General features: G+C 39.6%; 1 protein-coding gene across 1 annotated transcript in view; it reads left to right on the forward strand.

Annotated features, from left to right (window-relative positions):
• LOC126475355 (proton-coupled folate transporter-like) overlaps positions 1-27857 on the forward strand; it is a 311104-nt gene that overhangs the window by 189763 nt on the left and 93484 nt on the right. Inside the window, exon 5 of the mRNA XM_050103168.1 lies at positions 16448-16634. Within this exon, the coding sequence (XP_049959125.1) occupies positions 16448-16634 (187 nt within the window). The remainder of the gene's footprint in view (positions 1-16447; positions 16635-27857) is intronic.

The following is a 27857-nucleotide window of genomic DNA, read 5'->3' on the forward strand; positions in this document are numbered from 1 at the left end:
TTGTCCACTGCCAGATCACCGTAGACATTCTGCAAGCGCCTATGAATATCTGAGATGCCCTGGTTTTCCGCCAAAAGAAACTCGATCACTGCCCGTTGTTTGCAACGCACATCCGTTACAGACGCCATTTTAACAGCTCCGTACAGCGCTGCCACCTGTCGGAAGTCAATGAAACTATACGAGACGAAGCGGGAATGTTTGAAAATAATCCACAAGAAATTTCCGGTTTTTTCAACCAAAATTGGCCGAGAAAAAAAAAGTGTTGCATTACTTATTGAACTGCCCTCGTACATTAAGTGTTTATATATGTTGACATTTATACATTTTTACGTAGCTATATGGTAGTGGATTTCTGGATTTTGTGTCATGAACTTGGGAATTGGTCATTTCGTATCATCCAAGAGTGGTTATTACATTCCTCACACCTAACAAATTTTATTACAAGTGTTAATCCATCAGGGTGGTAGTGTAGATTGTTGTCAGCTCAGCTGAAAAGAGCTGATGTAAGTTAGTATGTTGTCAGCGATGGGTGGCAGAAGGCATTGCTGCTAGGCTGCTTCTCTAGCTGCAGCATGCAACATTCTGGATCAGGTGGTGCTAACTTGCAGCTTCCAGCATGGATGTAAATGATGGCGAGGTTTACCGCATGCAGTTTCCAACTCAGACAGAGGCCTGCAGCTAGTGACATTGAAGTCCGGTGACAGTGGTCTTTCATGGTAGTTATTGGTGTTAGTGACAGCTCTGCTCAGCATACTATGCTCTCCTGGCTACTACTTTCACAGTCTGATAAAGCGGGTCTAATTTTGGGAGTATGTAAGTGAGCCACCTGGCTAGTGTTTTTTCAACAGCAGCACTTTCAATCTGGAACTCATAGCACACTGGAGTAGCTGGGTGTCCCCATTAGATGATGATGGCTACATTTGCCCCTGTTTTTCTATCTGCCAGAACTGTAAGATTTCACAACTTTAGCTTTCAGAGGTGCTGGCAGGCATCTTCCACTTTGTCAATATCCTAACTGAATACTGTTGCTTACTGAACATGTGGTGTTGCTCCATGGCATCTGGTCATCAGGCTTATTGATGCTTCTCCCTGTGTGACGTTGTTGTGTTGATTGAACTGTCCATTGCCCCTGGTGAAGCAGTAGTGCAACAGTTGGGTTATCTGGTCTGCAGAGAAGTTGAGGTCCCCATGGGTGGTGCTATGTCCTGCAATATCTGTGCCGGAGATCTGTCTGCCTAGGCGTCATCTTTCATCATAAATAAGCTTTGGGCTGAATGGCTTGAGCTATTCACATTACTTTCATCAGAAAAGATTCAGTTACCTAATGTGTAGTTCCTGATATCTTAGTGGTAAATTGCATAATAACATCCCTGATTAGAGTCCAAGAGGTTTTGTCCACACAAACAAAACTGCAATGTATACTTAATCCTTGTTGGTCAGTGGCCCAGTGTACATGAAACAGATTGGGGCCCCTTTTCCACTATCAGAATTCTAACCTGACTGCAATAGCTTGTTTCTTTCTGAAACATGTTGTTGCAGTAAAGAAAATATTTCATGGAACTCAAGTTGCTTACTGAATATGCGCTGTTGCTCCATAGTGTCTGGTCATCGGGCCAATAGGTGCGTCTCCCTCTGTGATATCAGTCTGGTGATTGAACTGTTCATCACCCCTGGGAAGTGGTGAGAGTCCATCTTCCTGTAAAACCCCTATTTTATTTTTAAGGGTTTTAGAAAATTTGGAATTTTATTTTTGACTTGGTATTAGTCAAGGTTGGTCCCATAAGCCCTACTAGCTTTTCATCAACTCTTATTTCTGCCAATATGGTATGTAGCATATCATCATTGTGAAAGTCATGCATTTTTAAAACCTATGAAGTTAAATACATATTGTTCTTCTCTCATCATTTAATATAAAATTGATGTTTTGAGACACACTATTTTTCTAATATTAATCAACATTTTTCTAATTGTCCTCTGATTTTATGTAAAACATCTATTGCTCCTTCAGACTGAAGCTTTCAGGAGTTTCTAGTATGATATATTTTGTAATAGCTCTGTTGTATTTTAATCTGTGGATATTATGTTTTATTGCATTGCACTAGGGAGGAGAAAATGGCCCATTTTAATCTCTTGTGTTATTACAAGGATAGATTGCTACCCAAGACGCACATTGAGCCTTCAATGAAAACCTTCTTCAGAAAGGAAACACACACATGCATTCACACCAGCAAGCTTACGTTACACGTAGATGACCACCAGCTCTGGCTGCTTCGGCCAGAATACAAATGCCTCGAACAGGAGCAGCAATTCAGACTTGGTTGGGGAAGGAGGAGGGGTAGCAGGGTGTGGATGGTGGGAGAGAAGTTAGTGCTGCCTGGCAGAGAATACAGGGACTAGACGGTGGCAGGACAAGGCTGTCAGTTGCAGGGTCAGAAGGCTTTGGGGGATGGAGGGAGGGAGGGGGGGGGGATCAACAAAGGAAAAGAGCAGAGAGGAGGCGAAGACCAGTGAGTGTATTGGCAGGAATTGGCACACAGTTAGGGTGATGTTACATGTATTAAGAAGAGGTGATAGGACAGAGGAGCTGGTAGCTGTTGGGTGAATTTTGTGGAAACAGTACTTACTGCAGGCTGAGGCTGGGATAATTTCGGGACTGGAGGATGAGTTTAAGGATGTCTGTCATCTGCAAAGTTCAGAAAAACTGGTGGTGAAGGAGAGCATCCAGGTGGCTTGGGTTGTGAAACAGCCATTGAAATCAAGCATGTTATGTTTAGCTGCAAGTTGTCCCACAGGGTGTTTCACTTGATTTTTACCATTATTTAATGATGGCCATTCATCCTGGTGTACAACTGGTTGATACTCATACCAGTATAAAAAGCTGTGCAGTGATTGCAGCAGGAATGATGTATGACATAGCTGGTTTCACAGGTGACCTGGACTCTGTTGGGGTAAGCCCATGACAGGACTGGAATGTTAAGTGCTGGGTGGTTTCAAAAAACGGTTCAGATGGCTCTGAGCACTATGGGACTTAACTGTTGAGGTCATCAGTCCCCTAGAACTTAGAACTAGTTAAACCTAACTAACCTAAGGACATCACACACATCCATGCCCGAGTCAGGGTTCGAACCTGTGACCATGGCGGTCTTGCGGTTCCACACTGAAGCGCCTAGAACCGCTTAGCCATTCCGGCTAGGCTGGGTGGTTTCATTGGACAGGTCTTGCACATGGGTCTTCCACATTGTTATGATTGCTGTGGTAAGGGGTGGGGTTGGGAGTTGGAGGGGGATGGACTAGGGTGGTGTTGAGGTCAGGTGGAATGCATAACACCACTTTAGGAGGTATATGAAGGATCTTGGATAGGATGTTTCTCATTTCAGGGCATAATGAGAGATAATGAAAGTCATGATGAAGGTTGTGGTTTAGTAATTCTAGTCTGGCGTTGTATTAGGGGACAAAGGTGGCACTCCTTTGTAGGTTGTTCATAGGTGTGGTGGAAGGATTAGGGGTCTGAGGATATTCCAACTTGAATTGTGTGGGGATCTTACAACCTGGACTTTCAAGTGTTTCATCTTGTTTTATTATTTGTGATTAGATTATTTGATTTTCATAGCTAAGAAGTTTCTTTAAAATATTTGATAAGGATTTCTCAGTTATCCTTGTTTGTAATTCTTAACCGAATCCAGGTACCTTCTCCTTGGTCTGCTCCGACTCCTCCTACCCTCTACTGCTGAATCCATGAGTCTTTTGGGTAACCTTGCTTCTCCCATGCGTGTAACATGACCCCACCATCTAAGCCTGTTCGCCCTGACTGCTACATCTATAGGGTTTATTCCCAGTTTTTCTTTGATTTCCTCATTGTGGACACCCTCCTGCCATTGTTCCCATCTACTAGTACCTGCAATCATCCTAGCTACTTTCATATCCGTAACCTCAACCTTGTTGATAAGGTAACCTGAATCCACCCAGCTTTTGCTCCCATACAACAAAGTTGGTCGAAAGATTGAACGGTGCACAGATGACTTAGTCTTGGTACTGACTTCCTTCTTGCAGAAGAGAGTAGATCGTAGCTGAGCGCTCACTACATTATCTTTGCTGCATCTCGCTTCCAGTTCTTTCACTATGTTGCCATCCTGTGAGAATATGCATCCTAAGTACTTGAAACCGTCCACCTGTTCTAACTTTGTTCCTCCTATTTGGCACTCAATCCATTTATATTTCTTTCCCACTGACATTACTTTCGTTTTGGAGATGCTAATCTTCATACCATAGTCCTTACATTTCTGATCTAGCTCTGAAATATTACTTTGCAAACTTCCAATCGAATCTGCCATCACAACTAAGTCATCCGCATATGCAAGACTGCTTATTTTGTGTTCACGTATCTTAATCTCACCCAGCCAGTCTATTGTTTTCAACATATGATCCATGAATAATATGAACAACAGTGGAGACAGGTTGCAGCCTTGTCTTACCCCTGAAACTACTCTGAACCATGAACTCAATTTACCGTCAACTCTAACTGCTGCCTGACTATCCATATAAAGACATTTAATTGCTTGCAAAAGTTTGCCTCCTATTCCATAATCTTGTAGAGCAGACAATAACTTCCTCCTAGGAACCCAGTCATATGCCTTTTCTAGATCTATAAAGCATAGATACAATTCCCTGTTCCACTCATAACACTTCTCCATTATTTGCCGTAAGCTAAAGATCTGGTCCTGACAACCTCTAAGAGGCCTAAACCCACACTGATTTTCATCTAATTGGTCCTCAACTAATACTCGCACTTTCCTTTCAACAATACCTGAGAAGATTTTACCCACAACGCTGATTAAAGAGATACCTCTGTAGTTGTTACAATCTTTTCTGTTTCCATGTTTAAAGATTGGTGTGATTACTGCTTTTGTCCAGTCTGATGGAACCTGTCCCGACTCCCAGGCCATTTAAGACCTGACATTCCACTGTATTTGATGAGTTCCGACTTAATTTCATCCACCCCAGAACACCATGAATGTGGTAACCAGGTAACACAAATGTGACTTTATTCATCAACCTCTGAAGAATATTGAACAAATATAAGATTTTTGCTAACAATGTATCTTTATTAACAATATAATGAAAATGATTGTTGCAAATCACCATATAATGGAGATGCTAAGCCGCAGAGAGGCACAACAAAAAGACTTTCTGAAAGTTAGCTTTCAGCCAACAAGGCCATTGTCAAAAGCAGACAGCATGCACACACTCACACCTACAAACTTACACATACATGGCCACAATCTCTGGCAGCTAGAGTGACTGCGAGCATCTGAGTATTACAGGAGAGGCAACCAGTTGGGGGCATGGAGGGGGCTGGAGTGGGGAGGGGGAGGGATAGCAGAGTGGGGTCAGGAATGGTAAAGTGGTGCTGGGATTGTGCAGGGGCAGGTGGAGGGTGGAGCAGCTACATGCAGTCGGAAGATTAGACAGAGGGTGGGAGAGAGAGGTGGGGTAGTGGAAAGGATAGAAATAAAAAGACTGGGCGCAGTGGTGAAGTAGAGGGCTGTTTAGTGCTCAAATGGGAATGGTGAAGAGTCCAGATGGGTAAGGACAATGACTAACGAAGGTTGAGGCCAGGCGGGTTATGGGAACATTAGATGTATCGCAGGGATAGTTTCCACCTGCCCAGTTCAGAAAAGTTGATGTTGGTGTGAAGGATAAAGATGGCACAGGCTGTGAAGCAGTCATTGAAATGAAGGACATCGTGTTGGGCAGTTTACTCCGCGACAGAGTGGTCCAGTTGTTTCTTGGCAATAGTTTGTCAGTGGCTCTTCATGCAGACAGACAGCTTGTTGACTGTCATGCCCACATAGAATGCAGCACAGTGGTTGCAGCTTAGCTTGTAGATCAGATGACTGGTTTCACAATTAGCCCTACCTTTGATGGGATAGGTGATGTTTGTGGTATGACTGGAGTAGGTGGTGGTGGGAGGATGTATGGGACAGGTGTTGCATCTAAGTCTATTACAGGGATATGAGCCATGAGTCAAGGAGCAAGAGTTTCAATGTGCAGCTCTGCCAGCCATGGTCATTGCATGTGTAGTGTCGAGCAAGCTCTCTTGAAATATACCGAGGGTCTTACCAAGGCCTTTGCAGATCGTAATTACCCTCCAAACCTTGTCCAAAAACAGATCTCCCATGCCTTATCTTTCCAATCACTTAACACCTCCCAAAGCCCCACCATCAGGCCATAGAGGAGCATTCCCCTCATGATTGGAGCAATTGAATTACATTTCTACTGCTTTCTTGAACGACAAGAGACAGTGCTGTGTTGGGTTGCATGACTCACATGTCTCTTCCAGTTGACTCATACACTGTGTGTACAGCCAATCCTCTTCTTTAGGGCATCAGATACGTCACTCTCACTGTTTAATTCTTCTCTGAAGACTGTATCAGGTTAAAGAGAATAACATTAACCAACTCTCTATTCTTGAAATAAATCATGTACTTGTAGAATCTTTTCAGTTCAACATGAAGTAAGAGTCTCTATACAATACACACTTCATCTGTCTCTGTAACAATACTCATGACACCACAAACCACAGAACATTCTACAAACATTCTTTGACTTTTTGATATAAATTCCAGGGTGCTGCTTGTAACCACTTGTTGGGGCCACTCGTCTGACACAGTTCCTGGCTTCTCGTGACAGCTGCCCCTCCTGCACTCACAGATATGTGTGGCACAGCAAAAAGGCTCTCTCACCCTCATCATTAAAATATTGAATGTTCGAGATGCTGGAGAGCCAAGTGTTTCTAGAAATTACCCAGAAATTCTCAAAGCACTACATATCCCTCCCCTTAGCTCGAACATGCAATATTTTACACGCATTCATCATGTACATTAATATCTATCACAACACTAATTTATATTTCAATCAATATACAGTATATCTCTTTTAGTCCTTGTGTACTTAATACCTAGATTTTCCTTTTCTTGTTTTTGTTCATTTTGACAATAACTATCTGAGCATTTCACCCAATGTTGGAGTTAGTGCCTTTATGTCTAGGAATTGTGCGGACAAAATTTTTGTTTTCCGATCTCAAATTCCAGGTGGCATAGACTTTTGATTGCTTCATTCTTTAATATAATTTTCAAAATTATCTTTTCTTTAGTACTTAACAGTCTCATTTCCTACAGCAACTTGTAGTCTGGAGGAAACTCTGGAGAAAAAAATGAATGTGTTCTTTCTGACTCTCATAACTCATAATAACGCTGTCAGTGTAAAGAATCCAAACTTACCAGAATAATCTGTATAGAATTGTGTGACTTCTGTCACAATACTGTCCTTCCCTTCAGGCTCAGTACCTATACTTTACCTCCGGGTTGCTCCTATGGATGCACTACCTCCTTCTGTTTTGGTAGGTACTTCCCTTTCTTATTGCTATATTCTATGGTACAGGTCAATCCCCTTCTTGGTGCCCCTGCCCGAACAGTATAGGTCAGCCTCTCTTCGGTCTGCCTATCTGCCCTTCTCTTCATTCAATAAAAGCTGGGTGCACCCCCTTATCCTTTGTGAGTAGGCCCCATGGATCATTACCCTAGTATACATGTTTATGTATACTGTTGCTAAATACTACATGGCAGAATTCAATTCTACCTCACACTTCACTCTTACCTCTGGGGACCTTATTTGATCCCCTAGAGTCCTCCACTACTTTTCAACTTCTACACTTTCAGCAGACCTCATATTTATATAAAATTCAATATACCATACCTTTTTTTCTTCTATACTTGTCCCACTATCCTACAAATCATCAGAACAAATATTTGACTGATATTTCTAAATAATTATCACCATTAGTTCCTCCCTGGCTTAAGTGCTGGCAGGTCGACAGACACACAAACAAACACAAACATACACACAAAATTCAAGCTTTCGCAACAAACTGTTGCCTCATCAGGAAAGAGGGAAGGAGAGGGAAAGACGAAAGGATGTGGGTTTTAAGGGAGAGGGTAAGGAGTCATTCCAATCCCGGGAGCGGAAAGACTTACCTTAGGGGGGAAAAAAGGGAAAAAGGACGGGTATACACTCGCACACACACACATATCCATCCACACATATACAGACACAAGCAGACGTATTTAAAGACAAAGAGTTTGGGCCAAACTCTTTGCCTTTACAAATGTCTGCTTGTGTCTGTGTATGTGCGGATGGATATGTGTGTGTGTGCGAGTGTATACCTGTCCTTTTTTCCTCCTAAGGTAAGTCTTTCCGCTCCTGGGATTGGAATGACTCCTTACCCTCTCCCTTAAAACCCACATCCTTTCGTCTTTCCCTCTCCTTCCCTCTTTCCTGATGAGGCAACAGTTTGTTGCGAAAGCTTGAATTTCGTGTGTATGTTTGTGTTTGTTTGTGTGTCTATCGACCTGCCAGCACTTTCATTCGGTAAGTCACATCATCTGTGTTTTTAGATATATTTTTCGCACGTGGAATGTTTCCCTCTATTATATATATATAAACATATATATATATATGAACACAAAATCAAATAGGGGTAATGCAGGAGTAGGTTTAATAATGAATAGGAAAATAGGAATGAGGCTAAGCTACTACAAACGGCATAGTGAACGCATTATTGTGGCCAAGATAGACACAAAACCCACACCTACTACAGTAGTACAAGTTTATATGCCAACTAGCTCTGCAGATGACGAAGAAATTGAAGAAATGTATGATGAAATAAAAGAAATTATTCAGATTGTGAAGGGAGACGAAAATTTAATAGTCATGGGTGACTGGAATTCGGCAGTAGGAAAAGGGAGAGAAGGAAACGTAGTAGGTGAATATGGATTGGGGGTAAGAAATGAAAGAGGAAGCTGCCTGGTAGAATTTTGCACAGAGCACAACTTAATCATAGCTAATACTTGGTTCAAGAATCATGAAAGAAAGTTGTATACATGGAAGAAGCCTGGAGATACTGACAGGTTTCAGATAGATTATATAATGGTAAGACAGAGATTTAGGAACCAGGTTTTAAATTGTAAGACATTTGCAGGGGCAGATGTGGATTCGCACCACAATCTATTGGTTATGAACTGTAGATTAAAACTGAAGAAACTGCACAAAGGTGGGAATTTAAGGAGATGGGACCTGGATAAACTGACTAAACCAGAGGTTGTACAGAGTTTCAGGGAGAGCATAAGGGAACAATTGACAGGAATGGGGGAAAGAAATACAGTAGAAGTAGAATGGGTAGCTTTGAGAGATGAAGTAGTGAAGGCAGCAGAGGATCAAGTAGGTGAAAAGACGAGAGCTAGTAGAAACCCTTGGGTGACAGAAGAAATATTGAATTTAATTGATGAAAGGAGAAAATATAAAAATGCAGTAAATGAAGCAGGCAAAAAGGAATACAAACGTCTCAAAAATGAGATTGACAGGAAGTGCAAAATGGCTAAGCAGGCATGGCTAGAGGACAAATGTAAGGATATGGAGGTTTATCTCACTAGGGGTAAGATAGATACTGCCTACAGGAAAATTAAAGAGACCTTTGGAGAAAAGAGAACCACTTGTATGAATATTAAGAGCTCAGATGGAAACCCAGTTCTAAGCAAAGAAGGGAAAGCAGAAAGGTGGAAGGAGTATATAGAGGGTCTATACAAGGGCGATGTACTTGAGGACAATATTATGGAAATGGAAGAGGATGTAGATGAAGATGAAATGGGAGATATAATACTGCATGAAGAGTTTGAACAGAGCACTGAAAGACCTCAGTCGAAACATGGCCCCGGGAGTAGACAACATTCCATTAGAACTACTGACAGCCTTGGGAGAGCCAGTCCTGATGAAACTCTACCATCTGGTGAGCAAGATGTATGAAACAGGCGAAATACCCTCAGACTTCAAGAAGAATATAATAATTCCAATCCCAAAGAAAGCAGGTGTTGACAAATGTGAAAATTACTGAACTATCAGTTTAATAAGTCACGGCTGCAAAATACTAATGCGGATTCTTTACACTTAGTTATTGTCTTAAAGAAGCATTTTGAGTGTTAAAATCCCCTCTTTGAGCATCTAACTTAGCATTTAGTTCTTTTCTTAAAGAAGCATTTTGATCAATTAGTTGTTTTCTTAAAGCTGCTGAATCTGCTATCTGGGCTTTAAGTAAATTTACTATCTCAGACCAGTCTGGCACCTCCTTTCTCACTGTCAAAGCCATGGCTGGTTCTGAAGTTTCCCCTGTTTTTTGAATGCTGTCTATATCCCTATTGATTTTCGACCTAGTGATCATCCAAAACAACTTCACCTCTAAATGTACTAGCTACAGTACTATAGTCTTTGAACAGTTTCCTCTTTATTTTTTTTTCCCCTACTCGAACAATTATTGTCTTTTGCTCACCTGGCATAGAGTTTTAGGCCGCGTTGGGTCGGTGAGCAGGTGTTGAATCAGCACCGGTGAATAGCACAGGCACTGGCAGCATCGAACGTTGGTTATGACATCAGCGTCGGTGTCAGCGAGCCATTGCAGTCAGCAACAGTGGCGGTTTACTGCAATGGCGTCAGTGGCTGGTTACTGCGTCGGCGTCGGCTGGTTTCTGCATCGATGTTGGCGGCTGGTTACTGCGTGTGTGAGAATTGCTTCGTCCCCACACACAAATCTTATTAATCGAAAAGTTGAGATCTTTCCTCCGTTCTTTTGATGTTTTTACCTTCTCCTGTCTTATATTCTATTGCATTCACAACTTTCTTCCTTTGATTTAGTAGACACAATGCAATTACTCGAAACAGTTTCTCTGTCTTGTTATGCCTGGTTGCTATGGTAACTCAGATATCTTCTCCCCGTTTTTGGCTTATAATGTTCCTTTTTCTTCGAGTCCTGTCACTTGGTTGCTACGTTCTAATGCTTCCTTGGATGACAAAAGACAGTGCTGTGTTGGGTTGCACAACTCACATGTCTCTTCACATTGTGCATACAGCCGATCCTCTTCTTTGGGTCATCAGCTATGTTGCTCTCACCGTTTAATTCTTCTCTGAAAACTGTATCAGGTTAAAGGGAATAATATTAACCAACTCTCTATTCTTGAAATAAATCATGTACTTGTAGAATCTTTTCAGTTCAACAACAATATATTTTCAACTCTCGTCTGAAAGTAACAATTATTCTGTACAAGCTCCAGCAAGCCAACTGGTTCCAAGATAAATGTTAGAATCAACAAAACACCCATACAATTACATACGTGCTGCCTCATGCAGAGCCAAGACATGAAGTAACAGTCTCTATACAATACACACTTCATCTGTCTCTGTAAAAATTATCATGACACCACAAACCACAGAATATTATACAAGCACTCTTTGACTTTTTGATATAAATTCCTAGGCGTTGCTGGTAACCTCTCATCGGGGCCACTCATCTGATGCAGCTCCTGGCTTCTCGTGACAGCTGTCCCTCCTGCACACACAGATATGTGTGGCGCATTTACTGCTCTCTCACCCTCATCGTTAAAATATTGAATGTTCAAGATGGTGGAGAGCCAAGTGTTCTAGAACTTACCCTGAAATTCTTTAATCACTACACATTCTCTGACTGTGTTTCAACTACCTCTCAGTGTGCCCTGAAATGAGAAATGTCCTACCCACTATCCATCCCACTCTTTCCACAGTGGTATTCCACCACCCACAGAACCTACACAATATTCTCGTCCATCCCTACACAGGGTGTATATGACCTGGGACAACCGGGAGATCCGGGAAAAACCTGGGTATTTTTTCGTTTACCTTTCTTGCATCAAATGAAAACAAATAGATTTCTTTTGCTGGGAGCTATCATGTGACTTAAAATAAATTCACATAATTACCGAGGACTAAAATGTGTTATTGGTTTCAGTTTTCTGATTTTATGTTATTTGAACATAATTGATAGTCAAGCAGTAATTATCTTTCAGAACAATGAAACTATTTTTGCCAGTTCACTATAGGAATTTGGCCTTTATTGATCTCTTCACAGAGGCAGTCAAATTTTTGATATGAAGTGTTTCATTCTGCAGTATTGGCAAGGTTCAACTGTTTGCTGAATTTCAAGTGCATGTTTTCATCTCATGGTTCATATGGCATTATGCAATAATAAAGAGCCAAACATGAGATAATACAGTACTGGTACTTCCAGAAAACTGGCATCCAGAAGACCACACTGAAGAGTTTAATACCAAGTGGGGACCTACTTTAGTGTGAATCTGCACATACAAATGTGCACTTTTGGCCAAATTGTGCATTAGAGTATGGTTTATGCAGTTCTGTCACACTCGCAGTATTCTTGGATGTCCTTTTCTGTTTTTGCCATAAGATCTCATAATGCTATATATGTACAAATATACATAAATGTTTACTTCAAGATCACTAAGCAGGCAAATTTGGTCAGTAGTATTGAATTAAATGTTTCACAGTATAATGTAAGTTTGCTCACCAAGTGATGGCTGGAGAACACAGCCATTAAAAAAAAAATGGTTTCACTTATGCAAGCTTTCGGAGCCTGTGGCTCCTTCATCCAGCAGAAGGGTTGAAGGGGAAGGAAGAGGGGTGTAAGGGAAGGAAGAGAGGTCTAGGGGAAGGAACTGGAGAGGTTTAGGAAAAGGAGTGAGTTTGGAAAAGTCACCCATAACTCTGTGTCAGGGGAGACATACCAGACGTTATGAGAATGAAAGACTGATTGTAGGGGACTGCACCTGGGAGCTTAAAGATGGAAGACCTGGTAATATGGAAGACAGAGATTATCGTTAAAACATTGCGCATGAGTTAATAAGAATGAAAATATAAGTGCATTGTTTGTAACAGAGTGCCTCCACAGCACAGTGGACGTGTGATCTGGCAGAGGGAAAACTCCATCACACAAGATCTTGAACTCCAGATAAACAGTAGAAAATAAGGGGGGGGGGGGGGGATAGTGAGATTTCACAAGGTTTCACTGTAATCCTGTGGACTGCTAGATGGAAAACAAAGAGCACAAATTTTTCAAGTGATCAGCCATGCAGGAGCTCATGACAGCAATATCATCCAGATAATTAATGCAACACAGGACAGGCATAGTCAATTGCTCTAAAAATCATTTGAAAATAACAGGGGTGCTGTCCACCCCAAAAATTAGGTACACATATTGATAGAGACCAAAAGGAGTATTCAAAATCAGAAATAACAGAGACTCTTTGTCCACAAGATCCTGCAGATACACTTCAGACAAATCAATTTTAGAAAAATACTTGCCACTCAATATTTTTGCCAACAGTTCCTCCTGGTGTGGGAGAGTGTACATATCCACAATTGACAGCACGTTGACAGTGGCACTGAAATGGCCACAGAGGCAAAGTTTCCCAAGCAGCTTCTGAACTACAACCAGCAAAGATGACCATTCACCAGCCATGGCAAGTTGCACCATCCCTAGAGATGGAAGTCTGTTCAGTTCTGCTTTCACTTGATCTTTAGGGTGACAGGAATAGGATGCACATGGCAAAATGAGGCCAAACCATGGATTTCAAAGAAATACAAGCAGAAAAATGTGCAGCACATCCTGTACCTTCTGAAAACAAGTCCAAAAACTCTTCACACAGTGTTTCCATTTGAGGATATGTTACTTGATTGGACACTAGGTAAATTGTGTCAGTGACAGAAAATCCAAATGTGTCAAATGCATCCATCCCAAACAAGTTCTGAACACTGACATCAGCAACCACCAAAAATGTAATGGAACAAACAACTGACTCACAAATGGCAGATACCGTAAATTGTCCCAAACACACAATGTTCTGTTTGTTATAACTGACTAGCTTCTGCATGGCCAGTGTCAGTGGGAGCAAGCCTAAACTCATGTAAATTTGAGAATTCAATAATGTTATTGCATCAGTGTTGATTTGTATCTGGAGCACTTGGCAAAAAACACTGAACTCGGTAGACAACTTGGAGGGATGTCACAAGCATTGGAATCACACAGTTTACATCCATGTCCATATCCTGAGCAATTTTCTTCGAATGACACAGAAAGGCAATGTGGCATTTCTTCCAGCAAGCATTACAAGTAGGACAGTACTTAGGACACACTGAATGTTTGTGCTGGACAGAACAGAAAGGACAAGAGAGAAACAGAGAATGCTGATGCTGGTAGTGTGGTGATCGTGGCTGCTGGGGCTGGCCTTGGTCTGCTTGGCATTGGACATGCATGTTCACCACTGTTGCTTTCTCATGGAAGCTATCTGTCATCCAAGTGGGCACATTTTGTTACACTATTGGCACATCGCCACACACTTCAGTTTTGTGACCTGCTGCCTGAGAAAATTCAACAGATTGTGCTATTTGCAAAACTTCAGACATTGGGGGGTTTTCACAGAATAAAACCTTCTGGCACACTTCCTTGTCCGGAGCTAACCAAATAATTACATCATGCACTATACAAGGGCATGAGTAATGAATTGACACTTATGGCTATGGCCATGAGGTTCAAGGTTCAGCCAGTCATTGTGTGACTGGTTTGGTTTCTTGTGGCTTCAGTACAGTTTAGCTCAAACTGCTGTGACATGCATTTGTTCGTGATGGTATTTGGACAATAAACTGCACATGTGATCAAAAGTGAGAGCTGCTGGTTCTTGTAAAGGGGCAAGATGACACAGTGATTGATACATTTTAGGTGGAATCCACAAGAGGAAGAAGGCTTTGCACAAATTTGAGTCTGTCACACTGAAAGCAAAAAAAGACTATGTGAGTCTTTTTTTGTTAACCTACTAAACGTTGACTGAATCATCATACAAAGGAAAAGTGGGTGGATGGACTAGTGGAATGATACCCTGTCTGTTAGTGAAAGCTGACAAAGTGATCGCTGGCAAAGTTAGCTATTCAGTCAGGACCATTAGCATGGTGTCCATAAGACTAACTTGATGACATTGCACTTAAAGACTGTGCATGTGAAAACTGTTCCAAACTCTTCGCCAATTGTGTAGTAACCAAGTAATATGCAAAACTGATCTAAGTAACACAAATAAAGTGTTTTTCATAAACCTCTGAACAATAACAGAAGTAAATCTCTCAGGAATCCACATGCAACAAAGACACAGAACAACAGATGTTAAAGGTATAACTGGAAGAATGTGAGAGAGTCAGTCAGCACTGGTCCATGCATATATATATATCTGTGTGTGTTAGTCATCCACAGGCAGTGTAGCAGAGACCGCACTGCGTGCACACCTCACACAGGTGGTCTCTAGCGGCTGGCCTGCACTGATACAGTTGGCGGCCAATTCAAGCATGCACACATGGCAACACGACCCTCGGCACACAAATCGCACACTAGTAGCAGGATACAACAGGATATATATATGTAATAGAGGGAAATAACGTTCCACATGGGAAAAATTTATCTAACATTCCACGTGGGAAAAATTTATCTAAAAACAAAGATTCTGTAACTTACCAAACGAAAGCGTTAGTATGTTGATAGGAGACAATAAAAAACACAAAAACACACACACAAATTTCAAGATTTCACAACCCCTGGTTGCTTCATCAGGAAAGAGGGAAGGAGAGGGAAAGATGAAAGGATGTGGGTTTTAAGGGAGAGGGTAAGGAGTCATTCCAGTCCCGGGAATGGAAAGACTTACCTTAGGGGGAAAAAAGGACAGGTATACACTCACACACACACACACACAAACATATCCATCTGCACATATACAGCTGTATGTGTGCGAGTGTATACCTGTCCTTTTTTCCCCCTAAGGGGGATGCAGCTGTGTGTTTACCTGTCCTTTTTTCCCCCTAAGGTAAGTCTTTCCACTCCCGGGTTTGGAATGACTCCTTACCCTCTCCCTTAAAACCCACATCCTTTTGTCTTTCCCTCTCCTTCCCTCTTTCCTGATGAAGCAACCTTGCGTTGTGAAAGCTTGAAATTTGTGTGTGTGTTTGTGTGTTTTTTATTGTCTCCTATCATCATACCAATGCTTTCATTTGTTAAGTTACATACGAGTGTATACCAGTCCTTTTTTCCCTTTAAGGTAAGTCTTTCCGCTCCCAGGATTGGCATGACTTCTTACCCTCTCCCTTAAAACCCACATCCTTTCGTCTTTCCCTCTCCTTCCCTCTTTCCTGATGAAGCAACCAGGGGTTGTGAAAGCTTGAATATTTGTGTGTATGTTTGTGTTTTTTATTGTGTCTATCAACATACCAGTGCTTTATCGTTTGGTAAGTTAAAGCATCTTTATTTTTTATATATATTTTTCCCATGTGGAATGTTTCCCTCTATTAGATTCTTATTATTAGTATTATATACATCCATTGGGCCTTCAAAGCCTGGATGGGGATCTCCTAAAAACTGTTATTATTGTTATTATTATTATTATTATTATTATTATTATTATATTGTAGGATAAAGTAAGTGATTTTATGATTTTAATATTTTTTTAAGTTATTATAAAGTTGTTTGTTTAATTTTTAGGCTCAGTTTAGTGGAAGTATCTGTGAGTCTGAGTGCAATCACTGGCAATGCAGTATGTGCACCATTGTATAAAGCCTATGGATTTGTTGGCATATTTACAACTGCAGCTGGTCTGTGTTTGGTGGGCTTCTTTTACGTACTGTTCCTGCTACCAGAATCAATCACTCCACCACATTCTCAGTCAGAGGTAACTTTTTTTTTCCCTTGAGTCAAAGGTTGATTGACTTATTCATCATGTTCTATGGATCCCATCTTGAAGAAGAGCCTTGAGGGACAAAGAATGAATTGGGACAAACATTAACTCTTAGAAGCAGCAATAATAAAGGGGATTACTAAATAATTTTCATTAAATGTCTGTACCCTGTTTGTGTGTACTCAAACCAAATTCAAAATAGTGAAATTAACAAGAATGTCACCAAATTTGAAAAAAGGCCCTGCTTCCTTAAATACAGCAAACAATGACTCATGATCTTGTATTGCTGGTGTAAACATCCATATTAATGTTTATCATAGAGCAATAACTATCTACGTACAATAAGAGAAGAGGCCTGTTTACAGTGAATGTTGCTATTTGTCAAGCTGCTAACAATAATCTTCTATTCTTGAGCCTATGTAATCTGAAAATTTGTTGAAGGAGTGCTTAATAATGTGTTATTAATTTTGTTATGAATATGTATGGATCTCAAACTTTTGCTTTATGTTAGAAGAGTACTTGCTAAAGACCTTCACATAAGAATACATAATCCTTGTCTGAATTTTGGACAAGGATGCAAAGCCTATACTGACATTATTTTTCTTTCTTGTATTATGGTTGTATAAATCACTATGTACATTTATATTTATGTTATTTTATTTATTTATTTATTTATTATTTTTTTTTACAATCGTATTGACCAACTAGGATCACATTAACAACTTCACTTCCATTTCTTCCTTTGTTGTTATTTCCTATCTTTCCAGTATTCCCTCATTTTCCCCCCATGAAGTCTCTTTCTTTCTTCTGTCCATGTTGTTCCCGACTTTTTATTTCTTCTGCTTTGAAAACCCTCCAAATTCACCATTTTATTTTTAAAACAGTTTCTTTCTGCTATTTCTGATTCTTTGATGCTGTTTCTCTGTAGATCTTTCCTTACTTCTATAATCCATGTTATTGCCAAGTTCTTCTTCCAGAAATATAGGAGTATTTATTTTGTTAGTCTATGTCCATCCATTCAGTAGAGGTGTCCAAAACTGGTTAATCTTCGTTTGGCCACTACTTCAGATATTTTCTCTATATTTTTGTATACCTCCTCATTACTTCTTATTTTCCTACCATCTGCAGTTTTTATTGCACCCTTTATTTTTCTAATAATCCTTCTCCAGGATTCTTCTTTATTAGCAACAAACATCATTAAGTAGTAAATGTAGTTGGAAATGAGGGTAATAATACTTAGGTCTTTGAGGAGGCTTTGGCAAGTTAGGAGATTATTTGAATTATACTGTATTCTTATTGCTTAGTTTTGGTGAATGAATACTTTATTTCCTTTAGCTGTATTCTCGACAAGACAATTCAATTGGGCAACAACAAGTGTAAGCATGCAAAATAAACTAGTATTCTGGTCTTCAACTAAGACATTGAGAGGTACTTTCAGATGCAAAACATGCCAAACTCAGCTTCATGATTTGATTAGCCATGTGTTGACTCCATGTTAGCTTGTTACCTAGTTGACCCTCTAAGCATTTTGGGTATACTTTTTTATTTAATGTATAACAAATATTGTTTATTTCTTGCCCTAACAGTTAATAGCAGGAAACCACATAATACAAGAAATTAAGATACTAATACTCTGTCAAAACACTGTCACAACAAGTTCTTATGGCATAGTGGGATTTATAACTTCTTAGTGGTGGCACAGAATGATTCTGCTGCCACCAGTTTACATTTCATTTAAGGACTGCAAGGGTAATGTAAGAAAAATTAGGACATGTTCAGAGAAATATAGACAGTTGTTCTTCTCTTGCTCCATTTGCTTACTTTCATTCTATCATGTCATATGGGATCATATTATGGAGTAATTTATCAAATTGAGCACAAGTATTTAGAGTGCAAAAGCATGTTAATAGGACTCATTTGTGGTGTAAATTCAAGAACATCAGTAGAAAACAGACCACCCTTAATTAAAAACCAGATTGGAGCAGCTGTTGCTACAATCACTGTAGACACACTTATCAACATTTGGGAAGAACTTGGCTATAGACTTGATGTGTGCAGTGTGACAAATGGTGCTCAAATTGAACATTTATAAGGTTCTTGGTAAAACTGTTTGAGTTGCTCTTTCATTTGACATATCATTTATAACAGTAAGTTTAATATAATAAATATTATAAAGCATTAAAACCCCAATATTCATTTATAAACACCCTGTACATAGTATAAGAACAAGCTACATAGAGACCTAGAATCATTTACCTTGGTACAAAAAGGGTCCAGTATTCAGGAACACACATTTTCAATAAATTGCCAACAGCCAGTAAAAACTCGATTTCAGATAAAGCAAATTTAAACAGAGTTGGAAGTGCTTTTTGGTTGGCAACTCCTTCTCCTCTGTAGATGAATATGTTAACAGGGGCTGTGAGAGCAGCATAAGTGAAATGTGTCTTAAATTTCAGTTTTTGACATCATTTGGTCATGCCAGTCATGATTAGGCATTTTGTGTATGATAAATTTGTTAAAAGTGCATACTATGTCTCATTCTGACAGTGTATTAATTCTGCAGATATTAGCAGTTCCAGTTTACTGAAATGTATTCACATATTTCACATATCTCCTGACAAATGATCAGAGAAGTGAGTATTACATTCAGATGTTCAATGTTCTTTGTGTTATATTTTCTGACATGTTCCACACCCACAGGAATCATCTCAACTTTAGGTATATGGAATGAAAACTGAATCTCATCTAATCTAATGTAACAAGAAAGGGAATGAGTAGTAGTTGTATGAGGTACCCTCCATCATGCACCATACAGTTGTTTGCAAAGTAGATGTAGATTTAGATTTTTGAAATAACTGTATATGGGTGGTATAAACAATGTAAGCCAAAATAAATCTAGTTCATTTTTATTGGATTGTTTATTGGTATGTGCAGCATTTGCTGTAACTGAGAACAAATAATCACTGGAATTGGTTGGCAGTGTTTCAGCATGTCATTATACAGGCCACAGATGTGCAGTCAATTTAAATATTCACATTGTTTTTATTGAAGCACATTAAAAAAAGAAAATAATTGTCACCCTGTGGAGAAAACACACTAATATTGTGTAACATTGCAGCTAGCCTTGATAATGGCCTGAATTGATTGCTACATTTCACCCTTTGATCCAAATAATCTCAGACATTCTATATGTGATTAAGATCCAGTGATGCACTGAGCTACTCCATGTGTGATAAAATGCCTGAGTGTTCATCAGACCAGACATGTTGCATGCAGCCCTGTGAATGTGGCTATTGTTGTTAGGGAAGATGGAAGTGTTCAGAATACACTTTTCAAGAAGGTGTAGAAGAAAGGGCAACACTTGTTCACTGAGAATATTAAAATAAAGATGGTTCATGTTCACTGAACCTGAAGGAGTGAGCCCATATCACTGTATGAAATGCACATCAAAACATCACAGAACCCCCCTATAACCAGAAAACATTGACCCTACTTCTTTGGGCAAAGCACTCAGTGCAATCATTCATTTGGAAAGAGGCATAATCTTGATTTAAACACTTGAGGAGTAAAGGAGACCACTTACTGAAAAACAGAAGTGTTGAGTTGTCGGCAGACACACTCAAGAAAACATGGGTGGGAGGGGTAGAGAGAGAGAGAGTGAGAGAGGCAGGGGCCAGGAAGAAGGCTTGTGGGTGGGTGGCCAGCAGCTCATTGGGAGACAGCTGATTTGCCAGCTACAAATGCAGGAGGGAGGAGTGGCAGGTGCACATGAAAGGCATGTGACCCACAGGTGCCAAAGTTGGTGGGGAGTAGTGCACACTGAAGGTGACGTAGGGACATGTATTACAATGGGTGATAGGATGATAGGATGGAGGAAGGGGAAACTGTTGGGCAGAGTGTGCAGGGTGAAGGGACAGTGGGTTACTGGAGACTGATTGAGCCCAGGATGATTACAGGAGAGAAGGACAGTTGCAAGGGCTACTCCCATCTGTATAGTTTAGAGAAACTGATGGAGTAGGTAAGGATCAAGATGCCAGGTTTCTAAAGCAGCCATTGAAATTGAGCATGTTATGCCCTGTTGCATGTTGTACTACTGCCCCACAACAGCCCCACCCATGAAGAGATCTAAGTACACAATGTTGAATGTGGGGAACTTCAAAATATATTAGTTGTATCTCATGATCACACTTCTGCAAGCAGCTACCACTGAATATTCCTTACCAGTTACTGATGAAAAATGCTGCAGAAGATGATAAACTCCTGCATAGTATGAATACTAGACTCCACAGGTTTCCAGTATGGGTTGAGGAGATTCATTCTACCCAGGATAATTTATCATTACTGAAGGTGACAGAACAATAAACATTCATATGTAAGCATAATGAAATTGATAATCTCTATTTTATTATTGTTATTTTTTGCTCACAGATGTCAGAAAAATGTAGTTTGTGATAAAACATTATTGTGTTCCTAAAAGTCACTAATCTAGTTGCAGAAATTAGAAGATATAATTTAATGCAGAAAATAAACAGCTATAACTTTCTCAATACATAGGCAGCTCATGAAATTCCATGTAAAGTTGCATAATTGCTCAGTTTGAATTACTTGTTAAAAACAGCAATTGGATTGGTGCCATCTGTCCCATGAAAACCTATTCACAAACTTTCAAAGACCAGTATTGAGTGAGTAATATACTACATCACTCCAATTCAACCAAAAGAAAGTCCGCCCCAGTAGCTGAGTGGTCAGCGTGACGGATTGCCGTCCTCTGGGCCCGGGTTCGATTCCCGGCTGGGTCGGAGATTTTCTCCGCTCAGGGACTGGGTGTTGTGTTGTGTTCATCATCATTTCATCCCCATCCGGCGTGCAGGTCGCCCAATGTGGCGCCGAATGTAATAAGACCTGCGATATGGCGGCCGGACCTGCCCCGCGAGGGGCCTCCCGGCCAATGACGCCAAACGCTCATTTCCATTTCCAACCAAAAGAAAGTCAAGCAATATAGTGACTGTTAAAGTTGCAGTACTTTTCATCTCAGTTGACTATGTTAAATCTGCAGTTTCACTGTCACTGTTGCCGCACCTGTCTCCTTCACCTTCACAATCTTTGATGGAGACAATGAGGCTCATTTGTCCTTGAAGACAAGAATAGAATTACTACAGCTTACACAGAGGCATTTACACAGACATCCTTTCTACACTCCACACAAAGATGGAACAGAGAAAAACCCTAATACTTGGTTCAATAAAAAGTACTTCACAGTGGTTTGCAGAGTGAATGTAGTTGTAGAAGGAATTCCTACGATTGTTCATGTGAGTAGATTATCAACAATTGTAACTGGTTGTTAGTATTGGGACATTTATGTCCTCATACAGATACGTGAAAAATAAATTAAGTCCAAAGGTTCTGATTTTAGATTGCATATGCTTCAGCCACCAGTTGAGGCATATTGCAAATCATATAGTTCTTATAACAGAAAACAAAGGTGTCTGAGAGGGGAGGGGGGGTGCAGGCAATAGTAGGCACTTGCCCCCTCCTGGAATCTGGGTACAGACATCTTTTCATTACAGAATTTGATAAAATTTCAAGCAGTCATTTACTGTGACTCCACTAAACTGCAGATTTAACATTGCTGACCAAGACAAAAAATACTGCAGCTTTAACAATCTCTATATAGCTTGATTTTTCTTAGTTGACATGCTGTTCACATGAAATTATGCCGATTTCTTGGTGTGGCTGCAGTTAAGATGTTGATATGTAGTAAAGATGTGTATGAGCCTTTACAGAACCATGACGTATTAGAGTCTCCATTTTTTTTCTGTTGCTATCTTGTTCAATCCTCTCTGAGCTGCAGAAGAGATCTGATCTCTCCCCAGTGTGTGGATTCCATTGCTGATTCCCAACACATAAACATGGCTGCAGTATGCATGACACATAGAACTGTCTCCAATTCCCTCTTAGCCCCCCCCCCCCCCCCCCCCCCGCCTCCCTCTCCCCTTTTTCATGTTTCTTAGAATGTCAACTGTAGTTTACCATTAATCTATGGATAAAGAAAAGCCATGGTGGTTTCCTGATTCTGCACTCAGTTTTACACAACAAGGCTATTGTAATTCTCTTGGAAGAATACAAGTACGCAGTATTGTTGGTATTTACTCTATACTTAATCCTGAACATATTGGTCAATCAAAGGAAGGACCATTTTCTGCCTTAGGAGAGTGTAAAATTCAAGTTCAAAAAGATGTGCTCTCCATGATTAGAGCCTTGTCAAAGTCTGTGGGTGCAACACTGAACCATATACATGTGATGTGTGTGATATTTGTTATGTGACATGTGATTTATTCGGCTCATTACATACAATTTTCAAATCATTTGATTTGATGCATAGGAGACATGTCAAGGTTTTCTCTTTTTTAAGAGAAATACAAAAGTCTACATTATATTTTACATTTCTAAGTTCCAGCTACACAAGTACATAAAATAATACATGTAATACAATCCCTGTGTTCAGACGGTGAAGCTGTCCCCAATTAATTCTTTGACAAAATAATAACACTTTTCCACCAGAAGAGTGAAGAGCAATCTTTTCAGTGAATGAAGCTACATCTTAAATATATTACTGCCTTATATTTTATTGAAAATTTTTAACCCCATATACTCTGGGGTTTGGGCATAAACTTTTAAATGATGTGTTGGAAATTTGAAATTGTCTCTGTGGTGAATGCTGTAGTTGTGGTCAAAATGGAAAGTGTCTAGTGTATGTTGGTAATTTATATAAGAACACCACCACCTCATATATGTAAAGTGAAGGAATAGATAATATTTTTAAATTTTATAACTGTGGTCGACAGCATTCCTGTTTTTTTTGCAACACACATGTTTCTAATTACTTTCTTTTGTAATACTAGGAGCCTAGTGACATTTGCTGAATTTCCCCAGAAGATTATCCCATTACGAATAACTGACTCAAAGTAGCAGTGATAAACTATCTTTCTGGTATCCATGATGGTGGCACCTGACAAAATACACATTGCAAATGCCAAGCTGTTCAGTTTATTTGCTAAGTAATCTATGTGTACCTTTCAATTTAAATTTTTTTCAAGATTTAGGCCTAAGAGCTTCACGTGGTTTGCTTCTGTGATATCCTTATCATTGCACGTTATCTTTATTTCAGTCCTTTCTACTGATTTAGCTTCAAATTGCATCATTTTGGTTTTAGTTACATTTAGTTTTAGTCCGTTTTGATGGAACCAAGATTCAAGTTTTTCTAAACTATTTTTGGCTTTTTCTGGAATACTTTCAGATACCTCATTTTCAATTAGAACTGATGTATCATCAGCAAATAAGACTGAATGAACATCAATAGCAAGTGGTAGGTCATTTACGTAAAAAGAAACAGATAGGGACCCAATATCGAATCTTGTGGGACTCCTTGGGGAACTGTTTTCCAGTCTGAGGAATAATTGGTTCCATTTGAAGTTAAAATTACTCTTTGTTTTCTATCTGAGAGGTAAGAGCTAAACCATTTTAAAGCAGTGTCCCTGATTCCATACACCTGTAATTTGTGGAGGAGTAATGCATGGTTCACTGAATCAAAAGCTTTAGTTAGATCACAGAATATTCCTGTGACCTTTCTACACTCATCTAAAATGGAGCATAAGAAATTAATTAATTTGTTTTTCTGCAGTCTTTTCAAACACTTTAGAGAAGACCCGCCAAAGATAGATAGGGCGGTAATTCTCCATATGTTCTGTCAATCCTTTTTTAAATAGAGGTTTGATCTCAGCATATTTCAATACATTTGGAAAGCATCCCTGTTCAAAAGTTTGATTTATAATAATTGACAGTGGTTGAGAAATAACATCGTACACACACTTGATTACATATGTGGTTATTTCATCCCACCCATGTGAGGTTTCATTTTTTAGAGACAATATTTCCTTTTCCACATCCTTTAGGTGATTTTTTTCAAATTGTGCAAAAGATGTGTACTGGTTGTTTTCCAAATTTGTGATGCCTTGATAGAGTGTCACATCCACATCTGATCTTACTAAACTTAGGAAGAATTCATTGAAACAACTTGACATCTGAACAGGGTTTATTATAATTTCATTTTCATGTCTAATTTTCAAAATATCATGAATTTTTACTTTGGCTCCTAATTCAGACTGAACAACTGATGACACCGTTGAATCGAAAAGTGACATCCATATTCATGTTAATAACATAAAAAGATGTACTGTGCATGTACTATTGAAATATGCTTACAAGTTAAGGACCTCAGTTGAAAGTACTAAATAAGACAACTATCAACATTTAGAGACACAATAGATCTTGTGTTCTTTTCAAATTTAGTTCTTGGGACATGAGTCACCAAATTACCTATATCCAAAATTGTTTGTAGAAAATATTACTTTTAACCTATTCAGTGCGAGGAGCGAGCTGGCACACTCCTCCAGTCCCTAGCCAGTGATGGAGGGCATACTGGTGTACTCCCCCGACCCCTTCTCAGTGACTGAGAGTGTGCTCACCTGCTCACCATCCTTGAAGGGGCTTTTGACCTGTGTTGCAGGCGTGCATAGTAAGGCTGTATGTCTGAAGTTTCATTGAAAATATGTAGTCCAACTGAAATGTACAAATTTCTGAATTAAAAGGTACTCTTGAGGCAGTTTCTATGTATATGTTTTTTAGGAGTTGAAATTAGGATTTTGATTACCAAAAAATCAGTTCATGTTTGAAAAATTTTAATTTAATTGAGTCATAACCAAATGTAAAGAAATATATATCCTACATTATGAAAAACTCACACATAATATTAAAATGCCATATCTATATGATAATACTGAAAAATAGGTTGTTTTGTATAACAGGCATATTTGTGCAGGCAGGGAATTAATAGGATGTTTCCTGCCTTTTCTTATTTTCTAGACAAACTTGGCAGCTCTTTCTAATTTTTCTATTTGTCCCTTCAGCCTTCCCAAATTCTATGAGGAAATGATCAGAGAGTCCTTTGATCTCAGTTCTTTCTAAAGGTCAACTCATTGTGGCATCTGTGTAACAGGGGGAAGTAAGGACTTTATTACTGAATTATGAAAGATGTAAAGCCTTTTGTTTTGCCTGTATTTGTTATATATTGTATACACATCTTATAGGCATAAAAGGAGAAAATGGAGTCTGAGTTTTTTCCATTCATTTAAGGCTCTTTCTTTGAATTAGCTAATACACCATCATTTGATGGAAATGGTCAACACTGCCTATTGATTCATTGTACTTCAGAACCATCTCAGGTTTCTGAATTACAACATCTTGACGTGTCATGGTACCAACCATTTTCTCAGAAAACTCTGAGCTGATCATCAGTCTCCTTTGTCTTTCCATTTGAGTACACAAATTCCCTCTTCATTATTCCCTCTTTTTCGGTTCTGAAGTAATCACTTCTAATGGATTACCTCTATGGTTCTTTCTGAGGATTCCTGAAACATATGTGTTCTGAAAATGTTCTTGGATGTGATTGACACTGTTACAGAAATTATCCACAAATAATAAATGTCCAACCCCAATTTTCAATCCAGTAATGTATGGACAGCTGAACTAACATGTCTGCTTCCACCAACCTCTTGATCAGTGGCATCCCTATATGTACAATAACCCTCAGGACTAACACAGATGACTCTTTCAACATATAAAGTTGTTGTTGTTGATGTTGTGGTCTTCAGTCCTGAGACTGGTTTGATGCAGCTCTCCATGCTACTCTATCCTGTGCAAGCTTCTTCATCTCCCAGTACCTACTGCAACCTACATCCTTCTGAATCTGCATGGTGTATTCATCTCTTGGTCTCCCTCTATGATTTTTACCCTCTACGCTTCCCTCCAATACTAAATTGGTGATCCCTTGATGCCCCAGAACATGTCCTACCAACCGATCCCTTCTTCTTGTCAAGTTGCATCACAAACTTCTCTTCTCCCCAATCCTATTCAATACCTCCTCATTAGTTATATGATCTACCCATCTGATCTTCAGCATTCTTCTGTAGCACCACATTTTGAAAGCTTCTATTCTCTTCCTGTCCAAACAAGTTATCATCCATGTTTCACTTCCATACATGACTACACTTCATACAAATACTTTCAGAAATGACTTCCTGACACTTACATCTATACTCGATGTTAACAAATTTCTCTTCTTCAGAAACGCTTTCCTTGCCATTGGCAGTCTACATTTTATATCCTCTCTACTTCGACTATCATCAGTTATTTTGCTCCCCAAATAGCAAAACTCCTTTACTACTTTAAGTGTCTCATTTCCTAATCTAATTCCCTTAGCATCACCCGACTTAATTCGACTACATTCCATTATCCTCGTTTTGCTTTTGTTGATGTTTATTTTATATCCTCCTTTCAAGACACTATCCATTCCGTTCAACTGCTCTTCCAGTCCTTTGCTGTCTCTGACAGAATTACAATGTCATTGGCGAACCTCAAAGTTTTTATTTCTTCTCCATGGATTTTAATACCTACTCCAAATTTTTCTTTTGTTTCATTCACTGCTTGCTCAATATACAGATTGAATAACGTTGAGGAGAGGCTACAACCCTGTTTCACTCCCTGCCCAACCACTGCTTCCCTTTCATGTCCCTCGACTCTTATAACTGCCATCTGGTTTCTGTACAAATTGTAAATAGCCTTTCACTCCCTGTATTTTACACCTGCCACCTTCAGAATTTGAAAGACAGTATTCCAGTCAACATTGTCAAAAGCTTTTTCTAAGTCTACAAATGCTAGAAATGTAGGTTTGCCTTTCCTTAATCTAGCTTCTGAGATAAGTCTAAGGGTCAGTATTGCCTCACATGTTTCAATATTTCTACGGAATCCAAACTGATCTTCCCTGAGGTCAGCTTCTACCAGTTTTTCCATTTGTCTGTAAAGAATTCGCGTTAGTATTTTGCATCTGTGACTTATTAAACTGATTGTTCGGTAATTTTCACATCTGTCAGAACCTGCTTTCTTTGGGATTGGAATTATAATATTCTTCTTGAAGTCTGAGGGTATTTCGCCTGTCTCATACATCTTGCTCACCAGATGGTAGAGTTTTGTCATGACTGGCTCTCCCAAGGCTGTCAGTAGTTCTAATGGAATGTTGTCTACTCCTGGGGCCTTGTTTCGACTCAGGTCTTTCAGTGCTCTGTCAAACTTTTCACGCAGTATCGTATCTCCCATTTCATC

Source organism: Schistocerca serialis, chromosome 4, assembly GCF_023864345.2.
Source record: "Schistocerca serialis cubense isolate TAMUIC-IGC-003099 chromosome 4, iqSchSeri2.2, whole genome shotgun sequence".
NCBI classification, from domain to species: Eukaryota; Metazoa; Arthropoda; class Insecta; order Orthoptera; family Acrididae; genus Schistocerca; species Schistocerca serialis.